Genomic DNA, 24108 nt, shown 5'->3' with positions numbered 1-24108 from the left:
ACGATATTCCTCACTATATGAAGTGACTGATAACAAGATCTGTATAATGGGTTGTAAAGAAGTTCGTCAGGATTTTATATGGTAGACAATTAATCTGTATTTATAGCATGATGGGATGACAGTACAATGATGTGTGTGGTATCACTGGAAAGCTCTGCTCCTGCGCTTTCATGTGATATGCGTGGCATTTCTGTGTGACCCTGCATTCGCGAGTAATCCATCCAACAGTAATGTGTGTGCAAAGCTGTATGAAAGCTCTGTTATACATCATTTTAGTGTAACTTTATCATTTTTTTTTCGCTGTGAAAACATTCGGAAAGCTACGATTCCGCTGTTTCACATGATATGCGTGGCTTCTCGCTATGACGCACAGTCGTGGAGAAAAACCATAGAGAAGAACAGGTGTGAATTTGGACGCACTATGCGTCGTTCGGGCCCGTAGGGTTAAATATAAATGGAAAAAATACAAATTAAAACATGATTGGATGTGCAAATATACTAAGTGAACTGTTAGGACTTCCCACAGCTCTTCTTACTTTGCTGTCTCTCTGACACAGATGTTCTTGAGCCTGTTGCACTGATTCTGGACGGACTGCTTGGCCTGCTGCTGCTGCATTTTCCCCAAAAAACGGGACAAGTTGTGTCCCGGGAGAGATTTTTTTTCCCCGGGACAGCTGATGAAAAAAGAGAACAATTCTGGGAAAAACGGGACGGGTGGCAACTCTTAAATGAAACAAGTTTGTGGGTAAAAAGTACAGAAAACTCAGTGTAAGCAAGCAAAATTAAAAAAACTAGTATGAATTAAGTTAAATGCACTATTTCATCTTTAGTCAGGACATTGTTTGCATTTACAGTGTACTGATCACAAATTTAAACACAGCACTTTTGTTTAAATTGAGGGTTTGAGACTTTTTCATGCACTCAGTAGATATATTTCTCTCAAATTTTGGTATCAAATGTGTCAAGATCCATGTTAGTGAGCACTTTTCCTTTTCAAAGATAATCCTTCTTCCTCACAGGTGTGGCATATCAAGATGCTGATTAAACAGCATCATTAATACACAGGTGTGCCTTGGGATGGTCACAATAAAAGGACAGTCTAATATGTGCAGGTTGATCATATAACACCATGACACAGATGTCCAAAGTTTTGAGGGAGCATACCAATGACATGCTGACTGCAGGAATGTCCAGCTGTTGCCAGTGAACTGGATCTTTATTTAAGGACCATAAGCTTTCTCCAACCAGCCTCAAAACTGCAACATGTAACCACACCTGGACCAGGACCTTCACATCCAGCAGCATTACCTGCATGATAGTCTGAGACCAGTCCTACAGATGCAATAATTGCTTTACAATGAATTTCTGCACAAACTGTCAGAAACGTGTTAAGGAAGCTTATCTGCATGCGCATTGTCCTCACTAGGGTTTTAATGGATTTTAACAAATTTGTGACCAAAATTTGAGGCAAATATATCTATTTAATGCATGAAAAATTCTGAGATCCTTAACTGAAATCTGTGAAAAACGGAAGCAAAAACAAGTGTTGTCAAAATTTTTTGTTATTTTCAGTGTCTGAATATTTGCTCGTCATACACACACACACACACACACACACACACACACACACACATACACATATACATATATATATATATATATATATATATATATATATATATATTATTTTGAAAGTAATGACCGGAAGGCAGCGTTTAAAAACACTGTAACTTGTCATCAGTACGCACGGGCTGGTTGCCCCCGCCCTGCTCCTCCATGTTCCGTCATCAGCGTGTCCTGCACATCACGGAGCGTGTAGCCTATAAACTGCGGACAGTGAGCGTGTCGCACAGAGACATGGGCACGAGGACAGAGTGAGTGCAGAGGACTGAACCGCGGACCGTCAGCGCATTCTTATGAAAGGACTGATCCTCGGAACTAACATCAAACACTCACAAGTGACAGATTATCACTAATCCTCCCGCTGAAGAACCGCAGCAAAGCAGTTTGCCAATTACCAGTGCGCCTTTCGGCACTCGTGGTAACGTGAGGACAGATGCTGTGTCTGATCACTTCGCTTTGATTTCAGTCTTAATTGATTTGCTCCATGCCATACAGCAGGACAGGATTATAGTTCCCTCTTGGATTTCAAAGTCGTCGATTTATACCTACTCATCAACATCAAACTTTTCTTTACACATCTGGAAATTGCGCACGGAGATGGCGCAAAGGGTAAATCTAATTTGACCGATTATTGTTGAATTTTGGTTATTAAAATTGATTGCACAAAGTTGTTTTTATATACATACTTACATACATACAAGATATGATGTGAATTTCTACCCCCCTAAAAAAGCTAATTAAGCAAGTGGTTATACAACTCCAATCACAGGCTGGAGAAATGCCCCAGTCTTGACAAGATACCAAGTGTAAGGCCTGTGTAGTCCTTCTGAAAACAATCAACACATTAGGAGAATACAAGTGTCCCAGGTTTTCCTCTCATTAACCCCCTCCTCCTCTACCTGTCCTGTCGTCGCATGCCCTAATGTCATCTTCAACTTTCACCTCAGTACGATGAGCTGGCTCATTACGGAGGCGCGATGGACGGAGTCGGAGTCCCCACCTCCATGTACGGAGACCCGCACGCCCCCCGGCCCCTGCCCCAGGTCCACCACCTGAACCACGGGCCACCTCCGCACCCGACCCAGCACTACGGAGCCCACGCGCCGCACAACATCATGCCCAGCAGCATGGGTAGCGCCGTCAACGACGCACTAAAGAGAGACAAGGACCAAATCTACGGGTGTGGAGATGATACTACTACTACTACTACTAATAATAATAATAATAATAACGTGTAGATTTTTATTGTGAGGCGATATAAATATGTATTCATTAAATGTATTTGGTTATTATTTAATTTGCACTAAGGTTCATAATATTTATTTAAGCAGACATTTTGTTGTGTTTGACCTTATAATAATATTCCGCTCATGAGAGTCATTACAGTCTTTCGATTAATTTAAAATCGTATAATTTTGTTTGGTTTCTTGAAACAAGAGGAAAGAGGCCTTTCCTCAGAGAGCACTGAAACTTGATAAAATGTGTGAGCAGGTTGTTTGCTTTGGAAACAGATGAAATCATCTCACTCCAGCGCTGAATTTGTTCCCTTAAATTAAGAAGGAATAAATCAATATTTATCTTCTTTTGTTAAACGGGCCTGATGCGAAATGTTATCACCCGCGCGGCTTTGATCGTTCATGTACAGGCCTAACAATGTGGAATGATCCGAGCCTGTGTTTGCCTGTGTTGCAGCCACCCCTTATTCCCGCTGCTGGCTCTGGTGTTCGAGAAGTGCGAGCTGGCGACTTGCACGCCCAGAGAGCCCGGGGTGGCGGGAGGAGACGTCTGCTCCTCCGACTCCTTCAATGAAGACATAGCCGTATTTGCAAAGCAGGTAGGAGAGCACACAGTTGATTATACTGCAAAGAGACATTTTAGATAAAGACTCAAGAAAATAACCCTCAGCCAAATGCCGTTCTGCAGTAGTTTGACGTCCAGCTTCTTACTTTTTGAGATCGAATTAATTAAAGCCTAATTATAATTTAGTTCAATGAGTCCCCTCTTCATTTTAACATTTTAAAATGGACTGGTTTCATTTTCGTTCCCTCTTTAGATCCGTGCAGAGAAACCGTTATTTTCTTCCAACCCAGAGCTGGATAACTTGGTGGGCACTTCTTTCTTTCTTGTTTCATATTTTTGTAATAAAACTAAAATAATGTTTCTGTTATGTTGGTGATTATCAAATGCGCACTGTCAAAATTATCAGTGGCACCCTGTGCGTCTCTAAAATCATGGTGCGTTCTATTATCATGCATTTTTAGGGTGATTTGTGAAAGTGAAATGTTTATTATTTATTTATTTATTAGATGATTCAGGCGATTCAAGTCCTACGATTTCATCTGCTGGAATTAGAGAAGGTGAGTTGTATGTAGCTTAACTGATTTTAACACAACAATTTGTTTCTCTGGTGCTCAGTCAAATCTCAGAGAATGTAATTGCAAGTCTGGATTCCACAGGTCCATGAGCTGTGTGATAACTTCTGCCACCGGTACATTAGCTGCCTCAAAGGAAAAATGCCCATCGACCTGGTCATAGAGGAGCGAGACGTCTGCAAGTCGGACTTTGACGACCTCTCCGGATCATCCACCAACCTTGCAGATCATGTGAGTTAGCCTGCCTGCTCTCATACATAGCTCCATGTGTCAGATGAAGAATAGCAGAGGCTGGACAAGATCATCACAAGAATTCTTTTCTTTGTATTTGATCTTTAAAAAGTTACCACACAAGCAGCTAATAGCTGCTGTACTGTATGCTGTAGACCAGTCACCACAGGTTGGGGCCCACCCAAGGGTAGAATAATTCTGATGAATTATGTTTTGATCATACTAATTTCTTGCTGACTTTTTCAAATGTTATAAAATCAAGTAGTGGTGACTTTGACATTTTCAGGCCTCTAAGAACAATTATGATAAAAAAAAATCTGAGGGAAAAAAAACCCTAGTTTGGTGGAATTTCTCACAACTTATTCTAACTTATGTTGCAATGTGAGCATCACTGGAGACTGATGGGTTTCTCAACAGGAGCTTTTCCTTTTGTCTGTCATTTCAAGATATTTTCGTATCCAGTCATGCACAGAGTGAACATGACAGGATGTTTAGAGTTCCTGCACCCTTTTCACTGAACGTCATGAAGCTCTTCTAATGGGATGGAGGTTGTTGGCTGGCTTTGGTGACTTTTTGGTGGGCTGCTCCTGTCTGCTGTTGGTCAGAGGTTTGCTCCATGGAGAAGAATCACAATATGGACAGAGATTTGTTGTTCAAATCATATTTTGTCTGTAAATGATACTTTCAGTTAGACAGGAAAGTCAGCCATGATGATGATGATGATGATGATGATCTTCAGAGCACAAAGTGCAGCTACAAGTTCTGTGTTTGGGATGACCCAGGGCCCCAGTGTGAGAGGGGCCCTTGGAATGAAAAGTTTGGTTTTGTTTGCAATTTTTTTTTCAAAGTAATTAGTGCTATAACTAAATAAAAATTGGCTGAATAAATCGGTTAAAAGGCTGAACTTGGTATAAAAAAAGAGGAGGCTCTCTTAGCCCCCTCTCACCCCTTAAAAGTGCAGGATGGTTTATCCTGCCCAGCATTAGTATTTGTCTATAAATGCAGCTAAACCTTAGTGAGTGACTGCGTATTCTGCTGGAGCACAAACACTGTCATGTCTTTCCAGAGACAGGGAAATCAAGGATCCAAAAAAGAAAAGAAAAAAAGGAGAGGGACAGACAAAAAATGACTTTGTGAAAAAATTTAAAAGGTGCATGAGAAAGACATGGATCAAGAGAGGAAGGGCAGGGGACTGCTTATACATAGGGCCAAGAATTTGGTGATGCTATGCTATGTTTTTGAAAATAAATCATTATTTCTGTTTAGTTAATTTCAAGGCTCCCTCCAATCTCTTGAAAATGTAATACAGAATGAGCCTTAAGCAAATGTGTGTGGCAACTCATGGGGTCATGGGAAATTTGGAGTAGCAGCCTTGATGGAATATGATGGGATCAGCTGCCAGAAAAGGCTGAGAAACCCTGACTGAAATGCTGTTTCATTGTTATTTTTACCACACAACAATTACATTCTTTAATATTTCCACTAGAAACTTTTCAAATATAAATTCTGGCACAAATTATTGCCTGCAGCTTCAGTGAAAAGTGACTTTATGAACATTATTTTTGCTCTTGAGAATATGCTTCCTTCACACAGGCTGTGGGTGTGTGTGTGTGTGTGTGTGTGTGTGTAAGGCCACCAGTTGATTTGACAGGACACTTCCCTGCTGTAATGCTTTCCTTCTACAGTTGCTGCATAATGGATGTGCTTCTCTCCTCTGGGTACAGAGACATGCAGAGTGGTGTAATGTACATGCATGTTAACCACTGAGTGTACCACGATCTGTTCAGCATTCACGTGTGTATGAGTGTGCAGGTATGCTTATGAGTAAAACATCATTTGAGTCTACATTTGCTTACTAGGCCTGGTTGTGTTTGTTCACTCAACTGACACTGCGAAGGCTCATACTGATGGTTTGGACTGAAGCTCCTTACTGCTGAGCTTTTCTTCCCTGCTAAAGATCCTAAATACATTTTGAATTCATTCATTTTCTCTAGCCGCTTATCCTGTTAGGGGTTGCGGAGGGCCTGGAGCCTGTGTCAGCTGACATTGGGCAAGAGGTGAGGTACACCCTGGACAGGTCGCCAGACTATCACAGGGCTTACTCATAGAGACAGACAACCTTTCACACTCACATTCACACGTGGGCAATTTTAGAGCCATCAGTTAACCTAACCTGCATGTCTTTGGACTGTGGGAGGAAGCTGGAGTGCCTGGAGAAAACCCATGCTGACACGATGAGAACATGCAGACTCCACACAGAAGGGCTCCCCCATCCCAAGGTTCAAACCCCACACCCAGGGTTCAATCCATGAATCCATGGGTCTTGCTGTGGGGCGACAATACCAACCACTCAACCAAATTTTGTATATTGAGCCCTCACATTTTATTTTCTCAAAGCATGTGGAAATCTGGCGGCATGATTGTATTTCATCAAGATCCAATTTTAATTACCTTTTAAAATAATTTTATTTTAATGTAATTTTCTACTAGAAAATTGATATTCATTGCCTGTAGGGATCATGCATTCGGTTGTGTGTGAGTACATGCATCAGTCTGCCTGCAGTCTGTCTCTCTGTCTGCAGCTAATTTCACAAACTTCTGGACCAATCAGCCTAATAATTTGTGTGCACATGTATGACTTCATGCTCTAGCATCTCTTGTGGTTGTGGTCATTCATGATAGTTGAAAAACTGTTTTACTGACTGTATAATACCTTCATTGACTGCTGGCTCCCCACTTCTCTTAAATGAGTGTGATGTTCTCCAGGCTAAAAACAACAGGACTTACTGTCTGTTGCCAGCCACATTTTGGCCTTAGCCATCGAAAACTGAGATCTATAGAAACATTTGGTCTTGTTTTAAACCGGAGCATCTGTAGATAAATTTCATACCTTATATGTTACGATCCACTAAAGTTAAGCACAATATAAGTAAGTCAGCCTTTTTTGTTATCTTAACCAGCATATTGACTGTAAGGGAGTCAGGAGAGACAATTCCACCACTGCAGCTGTGTTGCAGTCCAGCAGCGGCACAGCGTCATACCACACTGGTGGCACTTGACAAGCAGAGCATTTTCCGTCTCGATTTTGTAGATTTGCAGATTTTGTTGATTTGGTCATTTTTCCTTAATATTTGTGCTTTTACCATCAGTAAGTAAATAGGCCATGGAGTTAAATGTTTTTTTTTGGTGTATTTAATCGGGATTATTGTTAATTTTTCCTAAATTCTTGTGCTGTATTATTGTTAATTTTTCCTAAATTCTTGTGCTGTGGCCTGCAGACAAAGAGATAAAGGTAATACTGTTAGAAGTCTAGTTAAGAATACATGGATCAAAGATTTATGGCTGCATTATTTGTTAAAAATACATTTATCCTCATAATTACTTATATCACATCCAGTGCCTGGTTTAGGAAAACTCAATCTGCTCTGTGCAGTGCACAACATTGACAAGGTGTGTGTTTTTCTTCGCTTTTGCTGTGGCTCATCTGCTAGAATTACAAGAATTGTTTGAGTGGCTGCGATCAGCTCGGGAGGCTGCGTGTCTGCCTGGTAAAGATCTGCATTCTACCGAGTGCACTTTCCTAGTTGGTACATTTCAACCATTTCATCGCAAACAAACCTTCCAAAAACAGTTTTCTTTACTCTGTTATTCTTAAGGGATGAAAAGGTATCTGTAATAGCATACTAGTCCATTCCCAATGAGTGCACAGTTGCCCACGTACAGTTTCACATGGTGTGTGTTTGGGATACAGGTCATAGGAAATTGCAGATTAAATAGTCAACTGAACCCATTAAGAAGAGCAATGTATTCAGACAGAGTTTTTGTGAATTTGATAGTACGATTGCTTTATTGAAAGTACAGTAGTACCATTGCCAATAGAGTGTGCCAGGGCTGACGTCAAAACCCGGAAGCTTAGCATCGCGCTGGTTCCCGGAAGAGAAAGTGAATGTGATTTTTGCATTGCATTGCGTTTTGGATTATGTCAGAAAATAAGCTCTGTGGCTAACACGAGTTTATGATACTTACAGGTTTTGTTCAGCTAGATAATCTTCACATATGAACACCTTTCATACCGCATTTGAAGCTTAAATGCGATCGCCAGAAGTAAAAAGCTAACGTTAGGCTTTAATGGACTACATGACTACTCCACGGTCGCATGACGTCACCGCCACTAAGCTTTCAACTGATTTTGTCTGCTTTATTTTAAAAACATTGTTTAATGGGGAAATCAGACTGTTAAGAAGCTACATAAGAAGCTGTAATGGCGGACTGCCAGCACTCTCGCCTGTTCGAGGGTGATGACGTTTAATGTCCCAGACAGGGTTTGTAGTCATATTGAGCAACTTGTTAGCAACCGCCTTTTTTACGACACGTAAAAGCTTCAAAATTCACAAGTAGGGTATTTACTGACGTGTTTTATGTTGTAGAACAAAACCTGAAACTCGCTTAAGCTTTTGTTAACCACAGACCTTATTTGAGGCATTTTACCAAAATCCCATTCAAAAAACGTATTGGCTTTTAGAGGAAAGAACCCTAAGTGCTAAAAGCGCTAACGGAGTTCCGGGTTTACTGGCACACTCTATAGTGGGATAGTTAGTGGCCTAAAACTGTATATTAGTAGTTGAGGTAGCACATTGAAAGGCAGATAGTTAAAGTGTTTATATGTTGTATTGACTTAAAAGTGGGGTGCACTGGTAGTTCACATGGGAAAGGTGCGGCTAGCCGTTGTTGCAGCAGTGGGGGTTGGAATCCGGCCTTCGTTCTTTGCTGCATGTCTTCCTTCTCTCTCTCTCCCATCCTTCCTGTCATGCTTCACTGTCCTGTCAAATATAGGCAAAAAAGGGAACTTTAGATATTGGTCCTTAGATTATGTTCACCGAGTTTCATGCAGATCGGTCAAACTTCCTAGGAAGAGATCGATTTTAAGTGTTTTTCAAAAAATTAAAAATGGTGGAAAATCTATATAACCGGAAGTTATGGGTTCCTCAGGCAAATTTGTTTCTCATGAGGAGAGGCATCTCTGTGTAAAGTTTCATGTCTCTATGACATACGGGGCATGAGATATGCCCATTTAAAGTTTGCAATTTCAGTCGGTTGCTATAGCGCCCCCCTTTGGCCAGTTGATGTTATATTGCTTCATTTGCATGCTCCCATTACCCTCTACCACTGTGCCAAATTTCACGTGGATTGACCAAGTTAGTGAGGAGAAAAACGTGGAATAGACACACAGACACAAACACAGACAGACACACAGACATACCCACCAACAGAGTTTTCGTCATTATATAGTAAGATATAGTAAGATAAGCCTACTTTTATCGGCTGCAGCTGAGATGATGTCTGTTTGAGGTGGATGCATATATTAACGTGGTGCACAGTGTAACTCAGCTGCAGCTGTGTTGATGTCCGTTTGAGGTTGGTTGAGGCTTCCCTTTCATTATAGTGTAGCTGGCTGTTCTGATGTTTCTGTTGAGCGAGCTCGTCCCTGTGCGTCTCTGTTGGCATAACAACTGACCCCACTTAACAATTGACCTGGGTCTTCCCTAGCTACACTCACGAACACGCAGTCACACAAAGTTGAGGGATATGGGGCAACTTCCCACGCGCACATATACCTACACAACATGGCAATTGGTTAGCTTGTCAATGTGACATCAATGTGCACGTTTTAGCAGTGTAAATGTAATTAAGTAATTAATAAGCCTACCTTTATCGGCTGCAGCTGAGATGATGTCTGTGTGAGATGGATGCATGCACAGTGTAACTCCGCTGCTTGGCTACAGCTGCTGTTTGAGGTGGATGCATATTATTAATGAACGTGCACAGTGTAATTCCGCTGCTTGGCTACAGCTGATGTCCATTTGAGGTGGATACATATATCAACGCACGTGCGCAGTAACTCGTGGGGTGAATGCATCGACTTTGTAAAAGAATATACTAATAATAGTGTAATTTTTGGAAAAAGTAGTTTTGTCACCTTCTACCTATGCCAATCCTCAATGCCTATGTGCAGTTTCATATAGATTGACTACGTCAGTGAGTAGAAAAACATGGAACAGACACACCCACAGACAGAGTTTTCGTCATTATATAGTAAGATAGACCATCATGTGACATATCCATTTCATGAATGCTTTATTGACACCCCTCATACTGGTTCAGAAAAATCACTGAAAAATCTCCACTATCATCATTGGGCAATACCCAAACAATGCATTTTATTGGAGATTAGGGGGCAGAGAATTGACATGTAACGCAGACTGGTGGTTTGAATGAAATCAATCAAATCACTTTACATGGGCACATAGGCTCTTAGACAAATCTTTTTAACCCTAAAATCAACCAAAGCCAGTTAAGCAGAATTTACTTACATATTTCGCCTGTTTCTTAATTCATTAACTCTTGCTTTGGCTCATTTCTTTTTTTTTTTAAGTCTCATCATTTCTTTTCTTAAGTCTCAACATGTCAGTGCAATTGTCACAACTATGTCATGGTGCATCACAAACTGTTGTGTCTGCAAAAGGTAGTAACACACCAAAATGCCACCAAAATGAAAAGCTGTTGTGTAACCCTGCTGAGCCGTACTGGACAATCATGGAAATATTCCTTATGCACAAATCTCTGTTTTGGGCATGCACATTTGTATTTACAGTAAGAGTATTTGTGTAGCAATGTATTACATGTACTGTAAGTAAAAAAAGAAAAACAACATCTTTGAGCTTTTATTTAAAATGGTATGCAGTGAACAGCCACAAACCCAGCTGGCACCCAGCTGTTCATTAAACAGTCCCTTGAGGCTGACTCCAAAAAAAGAAAATTTCACGTAGTGTGGATGTTAATATTGTGACAATTAGCAGGCGCTGGTTGTTGTTCTCCAACCTTATGGCTAGATGTCGTTATTCTACATCAAGGTGACGTCTGCATGAGACATTTGAAAGACACTGGATTTTGGTAATTTAAAAAATGCAACTTAAAACCAACAAAATATCAATGTCATCCCTTCATAGGTATTCTATATCAATATGACATTTGCATAGCTATCTTGATAATGAATTTTGGTCACCTGATGTCACAATCTAAATTCAACAATAATATCTAGTGACAGAAAAACAAAACAAACAAACAAACAAACAAAAAAAACCGATTGATTTTGACTCGTGGTTTATTACTGTCACCTGGCAGGTAATTTGCCAGTTTGTTCCATGTCATAGATAAGGAATGTACATATACGTCTGACAGATTTTGATAAATAGATGGATTAAGCAATGAAAGAATGTTTATGATCATTTCTCTGAGAATCAGCTCATCAATTTTGAGCAGCTGGCCATGTGTAATTAGTTATTGTGCAAATTGTAGACAGTTTCAATTGTCAGTTGTCCTAAATCCTCATCAAGTTGAACTGCCCTGGTTTCACTGGTACAAATCGTCTAGTTGAATGCCATATATTCAAGTATTTATGTATGTGTTTCAGTCCCTCCTTGCTATACATTCTATGTTAACTTGAACTCAAACCTTGCAGCGAGCTGGCAGATTAATAATGGTTTAATAATAACAATAATACTTTGTAATAGTTTGACCTAATTTTGCTGAACAAACATCAACAATATACAACAATTTTTGTCATGCCATTATATTTGCTGCCGGTCATTTGGTGCAGGAATTTATCAGTGAGTAATGTGAGAGGAAAGAAGCTACTGTAGATGGTAAATGTAGAGTCTCCTGGCTGTACACTACCCTCCCTTCCTCTTAATTGGGTTTTCACAGACACTTTGTTGGGAGACAAGACCTTCATTAAATTGATAAACGTGGAGACACATGGCGCCTCTTTGAGTAGCTGTATGTACTTAGGAGTTGTAATTATTGGGTGGCTGGATAAGAAAAGATGGACCATCATTGAGAGGCCTCATTCACACTGTGCCATTGTCCCTCTGCTTCTTGTTGTCATCTGCCAAGCTCCTCATCTGATCACCATCCGGCAAACAGCTGACGCAGAGAGGCTGAAGAGGGAGATCTGCTGTTTGGTTTGGGCTTATGGCTGCCTGAGTGGCCAGCCAATCGGAGCAATAAATACAGGCTTTCCCCCCAACACGGGTCACAGAAAGAGCCAGGACACAGGAGTGTCCCCATGCTACAGGGTTAAACTATCTTATAAACTCTTACTGTAACTTAATTTCAACCTCCCTCTTGGACAGAATGGTAATGTTGTTCTTGTCTCACATTTTTTGATAACTTTGTTGCTGTCTACAATGCTAATCATGCCACACAGCTGTCTTTGTGTCTTTGGGAAACTGCATAATGGACCTCATACCGGACCTGCTGGACCTTCCTCATCTTTTTTTCTTCATCTCCTCTGTTTCCTTATCTCCTGTCCCCTGGTGTGCGGACCTCTCCCTGACCTCTTAGAACCCAGCGTCCTGGAGAGACATGGATGACGCCCACTCCACACCCTCTGTGGGCACCCCAGGACCGTCCAGCGGGGGACACGTCTCTCAGAGTGGCGACAACACCAGTGAACTCGGTAAGAGCATCCTCAGGCCTCCTGCGTCCTCTTTCATATCAAAGCTTTAACTTTCCTGTGACCTCTCTCTCAGGCATGGGCACTGCTGCCTGGGGACTGTGTGTGTGTGTGTGCATGTGTATGGGTGGGTGAGGTGATGGATCCTTTGAAGAAAGTCCATGCACTTTTTTAATCTAATCACTTTATCTTGAGTGCATTGATAAAAAACGATCATCTAAGTTTAGTGAGTACTGATTGTACATGTTTTTACCTTGACTATAATCCTAATATGCATCACTCTGCCACTGAACAAAGTCTCCCACAAGTTGCTTCCTGTTTGAGTAACATTAACTTAAAACTAGTGTCCAACCAGGACATTACTGAGGGTTTTGTTTTAATCTACTTTATTAATGCAGCTGTTTATTTGTGAGCCAGTATGAACCAATTGAAATTTTTCTGAGAGTTTTAGCAACCTGGGGGTTTTCTTTATAGAAAGAAATTACACATAGTGTGTACTGCACTTGGTGATTCCAATGATTTTAGATTCAGTATATGTAAATTTGACTACATCTGACACCAACTAAATGAAGAAATAGTAATAAATCACATCAGGATTTAGCCCTAGTAGTGAAAATAATGTTTTGAAACAGCATTTAGACTTTTGTAATATTAATAAAAGCAGACCTCCCAGACTATTGATTGCATGGTCCTGTTTCAACAGATTTAAAGCAAAAACCATGATAGATAAAGTATTCATTCTTTTTGCAGCAGAAAGCGAAGACCTCTGTCTTCCTCATCATCAAGTCATTATCTTATTTCACCTTACCTTATGGCAGTGCAAACATAGTATTTTACCGGAATTACACCATAATTTTCACTGGAATTTCCCCAGAACATCCAAAATTATTTGCATAATCCTGTTGACCTAAAATAAAAACCATAATGTCTTGAATATTTACTCTTTTTGCAGCTGATGTGATGACGTTATTGTGCCAAATTGTGTGTGGTGCCAGGAGAAAACAAAAACAAATGTACATTGTTCAGATAACTTACGGAGTGTTTAAGAAATGTTTTCTTTTTGTTTCCTCATTTAAAAATCTTTTGGATCTTTTTTTGTGTTTTTATTTTGTAGAATCTGAAAAAAGTCACTATTTTTGTATTCACTGACACATTTTCAATACTTTTGTAAATATTATGGCGTGTAGACTTGCATAATCTTTTAGCTCAGGTTGTACAGATCAGATCTTAGGGATATGAAGCATCTGAAGATACTCTAGAGAACTGACATCACAATAAGCATAAATACTAATTTAGACACTGGTGGACCATGTCTATTGCAGAGTTCAAAGGGTTAACTGGTATCTACAAACAATATTGGATCTGATTTATGACCTCAGCTACAGGTTTAATTGAGAGACAAACTCATGCATCATTGGTTTTTCCCTTTTAATGGATTCGTTGACAGTAAGAAAAATATACATGTATACATGTAATAATAACATACACAGATGTGACTGATTTAGACTTCAAGTAAAAAACCATCAAAAGGGCAATTTATGTTGATTTCCCCATGTCATCATGGCACTTTTACAGTCAGTGTGGGTCTCAATTGGTCAGTTAGTGCTGATGAAGAGATCTTGAGAGTTTGTAGTTGCCGCTGTTATTGTGTGCTGCTGTCTCTCTCTGATGCTATCCAGCACCGGGCCTTCTTATATCACCCCGGTGTTCCTCTGCTTAATGTCCTAATAGGAGGCTTTAAGGGTTTTATGACTTGTTTTTGTTTTTCTCCCCTTTGGGCACAATAAAAATAGAATGGACTTTAAAGCAACTTTCCACCCTCTGCCCATCAGGCATCATGGAGCAGAGCCTTGCTGAGAACAATAGGAGGATGCTTTGCAAGACAAGAGAAACTCAGAGGATTAAGAGACAATCAGAAACAGATCAAGACTCGTCCCTTTATTTTATACCCAGCACTTTAAATATTTTTCATGAGCCTCTCAACTTCCATAGGTACACCTAAGATACACAGATAGTGGGACATGTTTGTTTTGCAAAAATCTTACTTAAACAATTCAGTATCCAGAAATACTGAGGCTAGCTGAGAAAGGCCACTGTGTGAATTGTGTCTTTCCTTTCAGCTTTTTTTAAACAACAGTGGGGGAAAACCCAAGGTCTGTGGCCTTTTGACCTGGGAGATAATGCATAGGGGATGGGAGTGCAGAATGCCCCCTGTAGGGATGTAAGGACAGACTACTTTATGTATGAGGAACAAAGGAAAGAAGAGGGCAGGATGATCAGAGCTGTGGTTGCTGTTGCAGGATCTGCTGCATGCTACCTGCTGCTTCTCCCCAGGCCTCTCTGCCTTATTTCCAGTCTATTTTAATGCCAGGGAAGAGTCAAACACACAACCTGAAAGGATAGAAAGGACATTTTGAGACAGATCATGCTATTTGGGGCAGGTAGATGGCCTCCATAGAGCTGAAATAAAGTTGTCACAGAGATATCATTACATGTTAATAATGAGTTCAGTACTTGAAAGAACACACACCTTGTTCATTAAGATGGATTTATACCTGTGTGTCAGCTCTATGAGGAGCCTAGCCTACACTATAGCCTACCCCGTTGAGAGCATTTAGACTTGTGCAATGGTGTGTCTATGTCACTCTGCAGTTTACACCTCCAAAACTCTAGTCGGTGGTAGAGTTTCTGTAAGGTGTTGTAAAGTTTAGTTGTTTCAAAACACACCAAAAACACACATTAAACATGGCTTAATAGGGACAATGTCAAACACAACTACACAAATCAGCCTTGTTATAACTCGCAGGATTCACAGACAAAAAATTTTGGCTTCTTTTTTCTGGACACAGTTTCCCCACAAATACAACATGCTTGTGTTATTAGCACAAGCCTATGGCATTTTTCATTTTGGCCTGTGCTAGCGGAGATTTCCTCTACTCATATGAAGCCAAGATAAATCACACACAAGACTTGAAATGCTTCTGTTTGGGGTCTTTATTGTCTTCACAATTTATTGTTTCTTATCTGTGAAATAAAAGTAAATCAAAGCTTTGTTACCACTGAGGGAAATGGTTTCAGCTTACAAAAATAGACAGGAGATCTGCGTCGCCACAACATGTAGTTACATTTCTGGGGAGGCACACATAAGGCTACGGTGCAGGTTATGGCATAGAATCAATGCAGAAGTATAAATCCCACTTTAGGTGCACTAATGTGAGAGTGACCACAGGGACAGCCATCATTAGGGTTCAAACCCTGAAGGGTATGTGCCAGTTTGTTACTATTATTACTATGAGCCGGAAACACGAAGCTAGGCTCAATAACTGGAAATGCTTCCCAAGAAATATGACCCCAATTTGCCACATAGTGACACTATATTTGCCACCTGTGATTTTGGAAAGGACACACCCCTCACATCGCTAATCTGATTGACTTAGAATTTCACACACATCCAGCTCAATGTGCTCTGAAGTGTGTGTGTGGAGGAATTCACCGCCAGCACAAAAGAACCAAAACCGTCAGCGCTTATCAACAATACGGTCTCTGATAATTTAGCCCCGGGGCTACTTTAGTACCAGGTGTCGGTACCCAGCCTTAATCAAAAAACAAATGAAGTGAAGCCTGTAGAGATGAAAAAAAAGTTTTCAGCAGCTGCCCGTACCAGGAAGCTGTGTGTGTGCTCCACCGATAAGCGTTCTTCTGCAAACAGCCCCGCCCCTCAAGAATTCCGGGTAATCTAAAAAGTCCTACCCCACTACTACTTGCAGGTGAGGGAAAGTTTTTTACCCAGGTAATTTCGGTGGAAACGCGCAGAGGTTTTTCAAGATTCTGGGTAATTGATAAAAGTTCCTGCGGTGGAAAAGAGGCTAAAGATGATCATGAGTTCTCAGAATACTCCTTTGGCAGAATAATTATTACATTTAAAATTCAATAGGAATCCAACAGAACACAGGAAGGTGCTGTCCGCACTGTAGCGAGACATCATTAGTAATTCTTCCATGGTCTGATGAAACCGTTTAAAATCCACTGTCATTTGGGAGCACTTAAGTGGTGGAGATGTGGCTTTCAGCCCTGGCTAACCACAGATAGATGATCCACCAGTGTGGCTGGTGGTTTGGGTGATGGCTGCCTCCTCTTCTGGAAGCTCCCAGGCTTTGGTTGTTGCCTTGTAAGCTCTGTGATATGCAGAGGGGATCTCTTTGATAGCTCAACCCCCAGAGGTGACTGTTGTTGACCACAGCTACAGGGGCTGATCTCTTCAAGGAATGTTTAAAAGGGGGTGGACAAGGGAGAGGCTTGAAATGTCCATCACAAAGACCCAGATAAAACAAAAAACAGTAGGAGTAACTCAGAAATATCTTGCACACTCATCTTGAGAAATGGAATGCAAGGACCAGGATGTGTTGCATCTTTTTGTCACATTCAGAGCCTAGAGTCAGGAGAAAGGAATGTGGGGAGGTAGAAGTGCTGACATTCCAGTGACGTCACAGCTTTAGCATCTGCCATGCTGTGGATGTAAGAAATGTTTTAACAAGTCTAAGCCAAACTGAGGATATAATTGGACTGTGTATGAAACCCTAGGGGATTTTTAGGTTGAAATAGGAAGTGGCAGCCTTCACTCAGTCACAGACTTTGCTCCTCTCTTGTGGGCCAGCCAAAAACGAAGAACAATACAGTGAAATACAGTCACTCAGAAGAAGAGGGCTACTTTTTTTGACGCTGTACCCACTGAGCATTTAACACAACCCTGAAGTATGAGGATATGGAAATATATTGTGTGGTTGTGCTGCTGCCGTGGTCCTGCCAGAGGCCTCCTGCTGCTGCTGCTGCCATCATTAGTCATTAGTCATACTTCTACTGTTGACTATTGTCACACATGTATACTGCCAGATATTAATACATACTTTCAACATATTGTACCACAGTAGCCAGAACTATAACTATAATATTATTACTTTCAATAATGTTGTTGTAACCTACTGTCATTACCTGCATCTCTCTCTCTGTCTCTCTCTCTGTCTCTCTCTCTGTCTCATTGTGTCATGCGGATTACTGTTAATTTATTATGCTGATCTGTTCTGTACGACATCTATTGCACGTCTGTCCGTCCTGGAAGAGGGATCCCTCCTCAGTTGCTCTTCCTGAGGTTTCTACCGTTTTTTTCCCCCGTTAAAGGGTTTTTTTTGGGGAGTTTTTCCTTATCCGCTGCAAGGGTCATAAGGACAGAGGGATGTTGTATGCTGTAAAGCCCTGTGAGGCAAATTGTGATTTGTGATATTGGGCTTTATAAATAAAATTGATTGATTGATTGATATTTCAGAACTTATTATATGCCAATATTAAATCAATTTGATGCTTTGAATGCTCAGAAATTGCATTGCCAATGAATATAAAGTTAGAAAATACAATGTAACACAACGTCCAGTATAAGCCACGCCCACTTCCAGTTTTTATCCGGAGCGCTAAGAGCTTCTTAAGAATGCTCTTAAAGCCACAGTGTGTAGGAATTTCTCCCATCTAACGTTGAAATCATATATTGCATTCAAACAGATGGCGCACTCTAGCGCCTCGCTGTTTCAAACACGTATTGCAACAACTGTAGCCGCTGTGTACCAAAAAGCTATGATAACACTGATGAAACCATGTCATCCGATACTACATGGAGTATTCATTCAGGCTCCTACACAGACACACGTGACGCGAGTTGACAAACCAATCACGTCTTGTCCTTTGACAACTGACAAGTGGCTCAACCTCACACACCTCATCCTTCTCCTCGCATTACTGCGCCGCTAACAGCTGTTAGTGGCCAGCGGCACTACTGCCGCATAACAAAGTCCCACTCTTTGAGCATAATGCAGGATCATGTATTATGCAGCATCACGGGAGACGGAATTCTCGTCGCCAAGAAAGTGCAAAAGGGAATCAAAAAGGCAGCGTGACCGACGAATTAAAAAAACAAGGGTCAGCATTGGGGTTGCCTTTCCCAGGTGGAGAGAGCTGCTGAAGGAGAAAGGTAATACAATCACAGGCCAGCGCTAACAGCGGCTAACAGCGCCGCAGTGATGCGAGGAGAGGGATGAGGCTGTTAGCAACTGGCCGCTAACAGCGGCTAACAGCGCCGCAGTGACGCGAGGAGAGGGATGAGGCTGTTAGCAACTGGCCGCTAACAGCGGCTAACAGCCAACAGCGGCGCTGGCCTGTGATTGCATTACCATTCTCCCTCAGCAGCTCTCTCTACCTGGGAAAGGCTACCCTGATGTGGGCCTTCGTTTTTTTAATTCGCCGGTCACGCTGCCTTTTCTATTCCCTTTTGCACTTTCTTGGCGACAAGGATTCCGTCTCCCATGATGCTGCATATGCATGATCATGCATTATGCTCAAAGAGTGGGACTTTGTTTCAAATTTGCCAGGGTAGTAGTGAAGCGCCTCTTGCTCCTCTCCTTCGGCTCCTCAGTCACGCAGTGCAGGCCTGGCTCTCAACAAAAACGCCGAAGGCGGTGCTGTATGTCCCTTGCTGGCGGGTGTATTCTCAAGATGGCGAAACGTAATGGAACCCCACAGACGACTTACCCGCACAATGTACAAACAAATCCGAAATTCTCCTTTTACGAGAATAAGTCAGATTATTGGTGGAGGTAATAGTACACCAGTGATGACATATTTATGAATGCAGACACAATTTTTGCCAATAAACAACTGAAAATGTTACACAATGTCCCTTTAAGCCTCCCGTGAAAGAAAAACGCATTTCCCAGATCGCTCTTAGCGCTAAGATCTTTCACTAAGAAGGAGTTGTAAGATCGAGCTGACCCACTCTTAACAGCCTTCTTAGCGATTAAACGTTCACAGAACTAGCCGGCGGCAAGCCCATTATTAATATTACACTAACCAAGGAGATGTTAAAACAGTGCGCACTGTATTTATTTTGATCTATTTCATACTTCAGATTTATGTTGTTTAGCATTAATTGGTGACAGAAAAGAACGGATTTCATTCTGCAGGGAAACGTGTGTCCTTACTTTGCGTATTGAATCTTGAATCTATATGTTTTATGAAGATCCTGTGTGCGCTCCAAGCCGTGGCACAAGTTACGCACCGAAATCTGGCAGAAGAAAAATAATAATAAAAATAAGTATGAGGAATAACAAGTGTGTTCCTGTATGTGCTGTGCACATCAGGCTGGAAGAGGCATGTGCGTCATGCTTGAGGCGCACATTACGCACACTTTACAATGTTAAAATTTCATTTAGCAGACGCTTTTAGCGACGTACATCTGAGTGTTAATACAACAAAAGCAAGATCTTGTTAGAAGAAAACATCATGATTAAGTGCCCAAAAGCAAAGTTTGAGTCTGATAGGACGTAGGTGCCAACAGGCAGTGCACAGAGACAGTGAGGTTTATTTTTTATAATGTAAAACATCTGCAATCTGTTCAGTCAAGTGCAAACGTATTTGCTTTACATATGTCATGAGTAGTCTTTAGGAATAAATCATGAAATTATATCAATTCCCTGGGACCATCTGTGTGTAGATTTGACACCCTTACTTTAAAATGTGCAATGATTCAGACAACACATGGTTGAAAAGGAAACCAAGTTTATTGAAACATAAGATAGCCTAAAGTGGTGGGACCTCTCCCATCACATGGGTTCTGCATCACCTGCAATGAAGGGAGGTTGTGCAGGTGCAGGTGGTAATAGAGGGCCGCCGGGTGAGGCCAGCTTGAGAGTGCGCAGGGGACGTCTTCGTCGGGCAGGCTGATGCTGAAGGGCAGGGAGGTTGGTTGAGCTGCTCTGGCTCCACTCCCAGATGGCTCATCCTCACCCGAGTCACTGTGGGACGAGAGGCCCTCGTCCTCCAGGACATCTATCCCCCCCTCGATGCCCTCAGAGGGGGTCTTGCCAATTATTGACATGACCTTCTCCCTGTCAGGGGTGAGGGTAGTGTCGCCAGGTCCGCCACCACCTGTGCCCCCTCTTGCCTGGCACTTGCAGCCCTCTTTTTCGTTTGGCTCTGAAACTCCTGTTACTTCTTTCTCACTGCCACCCAGTCTCGCAGGCCGCAGGGGCTTGAGGCAGCCATTTTTTCAGCGATGGCATGCCAAATGTGGTTCTTGGCCACTAAATTTTTTTTCCCTTTTGTTCCGCCCAAGAGTGTGTCCCGCTGCTGCCATACCTCATCCAAAAGGATGGTCATCTCCTCTGGGGTGAATGCAGATGACCGCTTGGCCCGCTTGTGCCCTGCTTCTGCCATTCTGTCTTAATGTGTGCATCTATACCCGCAGGTCATTTTATATCTGTGTAAACTGATGTAATTGCTACTTGGATACACCTGTTACCTGTAATTACAAACACACGCAGCAGGGAATTAGTGCGTTAGGTAGCAGCGCTGTGTGTGACTTATGCGCTGATGAAGTGGTGGGTGATCAATGTGCCTAACATCAATTGATTTAGTTTCAGCACCGTGGTAGTGGTTAGCTCCTGTTAAGAGCGTCTTAAAGAACAATCTTAAGCGCTATCCTAAGGAGGGCATTAAGAAAGCATCTGGGAAACACTCCTATCTTAGCGACCCTTCTTACCAAAGATGTTCTTAACTGCACTCTTAAGTCCAAAGATCGTTCTTAACTGGGAAACGCGGCCAATGACGTCTCTGCACATCCCTACTTTGTACCAGCCCTGTAGTGTGATCTCTGTGAAAAAAAAGGGCTATTGAGTGGGAACTGAACCTGTACTTCTCAATGGACCTCCATTTTTTTCAAAATGTAACCCATCACTTAACAGTAGGGTGTGATGGGCATCCTAGAAGCTCACCTGAAAAAGGGTGCACCCTGTGTAGGCTGAGCAGCTGTGGCTTCCATTCTGACCTGTGGCCTTTTGCTGCATGTCCTGGGCGGCAGAAGGGCGGCAGTAGCTCAGTCCATAGGGACTTGGGTTGGGAACTGGAGGGATGCCTGTTCAAGTCCCCATCCGGACCAAATATGGAGCGTGGACTGGTGGCTGGATAGGTGCCAGTTCACCTCCTGGGCACTGCCGAGTTGCCCTTGAGCAAGGCACCAAACCCCCCAACCGCTTGGGGCACCTGACCAAGGCAGCCCCCTCACTCTGACATCTCTCCACTTTGTGCACGTATAGGTCCTGTTTTTGCATGTGTGTGTCTTTCGGACCTGGTGTGTCTTTCGGACCTGGTGTCATTAACACCAGGTCCGAAAGACCTGGTGTCATTAACACCAGGTCTTTCGGACCTGGTGTTAATGACAAAAGAGTGAAAAAATTGAATTTCCCCTCAGGGGGATTAATAAGGTATATAAAGATTAAAGATTCCCTCTCTTTTCATTTTCCTGTTCACTTCAGCTGCTCTATGTAATGAAGGCAAAACCTCACTTAAACGGACATATTCGTTTAGAGTTTTAGTTACAGGTGATATTTGTTTTGTAAAAACACAGCAGTCTTGTCAGGTTTAAGCACAATGGCCGCGTTTCCCATATCACTGAGCAAGGAGATATTTCAACAGTGCACACCGTATATATTTTGATCTATTTTCTACTTCAGATTTATGTTGTTTAGCATTAATTGGTGACAGAAAAGAATGAATTTCATTCTGCAGGGAAACACGTGTCCTTACTGTGCATATGACAATAAACACTTTCAATCTTTAATCTATATGTTTTATGAAGACCCTATGTGCGCTCAAACCTGTGGCACAAGTTACGCACCGAAATCTGGCGGAAGAAAAATAATAAGATGAAAAATAAGTATGAGGAATAACAAGTGTATGTGCTGTGCACATCAGGCACACAAATAAAATGAATCAGCATGACTATCATTTATCATAATTTGTCCGCACATATCCCACATCTGCATGTACATACGAGATGAATGAATGAATGCCTTTATTGTCATTATACATGGTACAATGAGATTAAAATTGCAGGCCCCATGTGGTCATTAAAAGGAGACAAGAATGATAAAAGAAAAACATACTTAAAACAAGACACTAACAACACAATAATAAATAGACATAAATATAATAAATAAATATATATATTGTACAGTCAAGCAGCGATTGGCCGATAAACATAAGTAACTATATTGCACAGTCCTCTAAAGTGCGATCAGTGGGAGAGTAGCAGTAGGTCAGTCAGTGTGTGTGCAAGTTCAGCTGTCTGATAGCACTGGAATAAAAGCTAAGGGACAATCTGGAGGTACAGACCTGAATAGATCTGTAGCGCCTCCCAGAACGCAGCAGTGTGAAATCAATGTGACCTGGGTGGGAAATATCCTGAATAATGTTCTGTGCTCCTTGTTGGCATCTGGTGTGATGTATTTTGGAAAGTGATGGTAGCTGCATGTGTGTTATTTTCTGGGCTGACTTCCTGACTCTGTTCAGGGCTTTTTTGTCAGCCACGGAGCAGCTGTTGTACCACACCAAGATGTCATGTGTGATGATACTCTGCACAGAACAAGTGTAAAAGTACAGGAGCAGTTTCTGGGGCAGATTGGCTTTCCTCAGGGTCCTTAGGAAGTACAGGCGTACTTAACCAGGGCAGTGGTGTTGGTGGACCAGGTGATGTCCTGGGAAATATAAGTTCCAAGGAACTTAATTCCACTGACCCTCTCCACAGCATCCCCTTTGATGTAAACAGGGGCTGGGTCTGTTCTTTTAGTTAGATAGTTTACCGCATCCAAAAAATGTGTCAGGGCACAACAGAAACACATCCATCCTCCAAACCTGTGACATTCAGATATCAGGCAACTGACTGGTGTAATTGAGCTCATCTGGAACCTCATCAAGGGATGCTCCACCCACTACTCAATATAAAGGCGTTGCCACATCACACGTGTGAGATACCATGGCTGCTTTACAACACATTCTCACTGCTAACCAACAGCGTCGCCGTGCGTGAAGCCAAACCATATATGTAAATGCATTTGTGCGTCAGCACTTCAGCCCACTCCACGTGCTGTCAGACCGCGCTGTCCAAATGAAGTACCAGCTGCCCCGTGCTGAGATACAACGCCTCATCAATTAGTGTCTCCACACATCCGGAGGGCAACCCAGTGCAATTTTCCCCCAGCCTGGAGGTGCAATACCTGGAGACGCTGCATGGGGAGCTTCCTGGAGGTGGTGGGAGACGGCACTGGCCTCAGCAAGGCGTCTGTGTTTTTTTGTTTAAATATGATACATTTCCTCATGATTCTCTTACCAGGACTACTTCTTATTTAGTTGTAGTCTTGTTTTCGTCATGAAAATAGGTCATTAACAAATATTTATCGTCTTAGTTTTTCATTAGAATTATTAGAACACAGATACACACGAGCGGCAGGGAATTAATGCGTTAGGTAGCAGCGCTGTGTGTGACTTAAG

At 41.9% G+C, this 24108-nt stretch overlaps 1 protein-coding gene across 1 annotated transcript in view; it reads left to right on the top strand.

Annotated features, from left to right (window-relative positions):
* The first annotated feature begins 1865 nt into the window (after positions 1 to 1865).
* meis2b (Meis homeobox 2b) overlaps positions 1866 to 24108 on the top strand; it is a 63274-nt gene continuing 41031 nt past the window's right edge. The window contains exons 1-7 of the mRNA XM_033618009.2: positions 1866 to 2232; positions 2571 to 2803; positions 3316 to 3457; positions 3677 to 3727; positions 3930 to 3980; positions 4080 to 4226; positions 12630 to 12744. Of these exons, the coding sequence (XP_033473900.1) occupies positions 2221 to 2232; positions 2571 to 2803; positions 3316 to 3457; positions 3677 to 3727; positions 3930 to 3980; positions 4080 to 4226; positions 12630 to 12744 (751 nt within the window). The 5' untranslated portion in view covers positions 1866 to 2220. The remainder of the gene's footprint in view (positions 2233 to 2570; positions 2804 to 3315; positions 3458 to 3676; positions 3728 to 3929; positions 3981 to 4079; positions 4227 to 12629; positions 12745 to 24108) is intronic.

Source organism: Epinephelus lanceolatus, chromosome 13 (assembly GCF_041903045.1).
Source record: "Epinephelus lanceolatus isolate andai-2023 chromosome 13, ASM4190304v1, whole genome shotgun sequence".
Lineage (NCBI taxonomy): Eukaryota > Metazoa > Chordata > Actinopteri > Perciformes > Serranidae > Epinephelus > Epinephelus lanceolatus.
The sequence above is the reverse complement of the archived record's forward strand: the minus strand, read 5'-3'. Positions and strand labels throughout refer to the sequence as shown.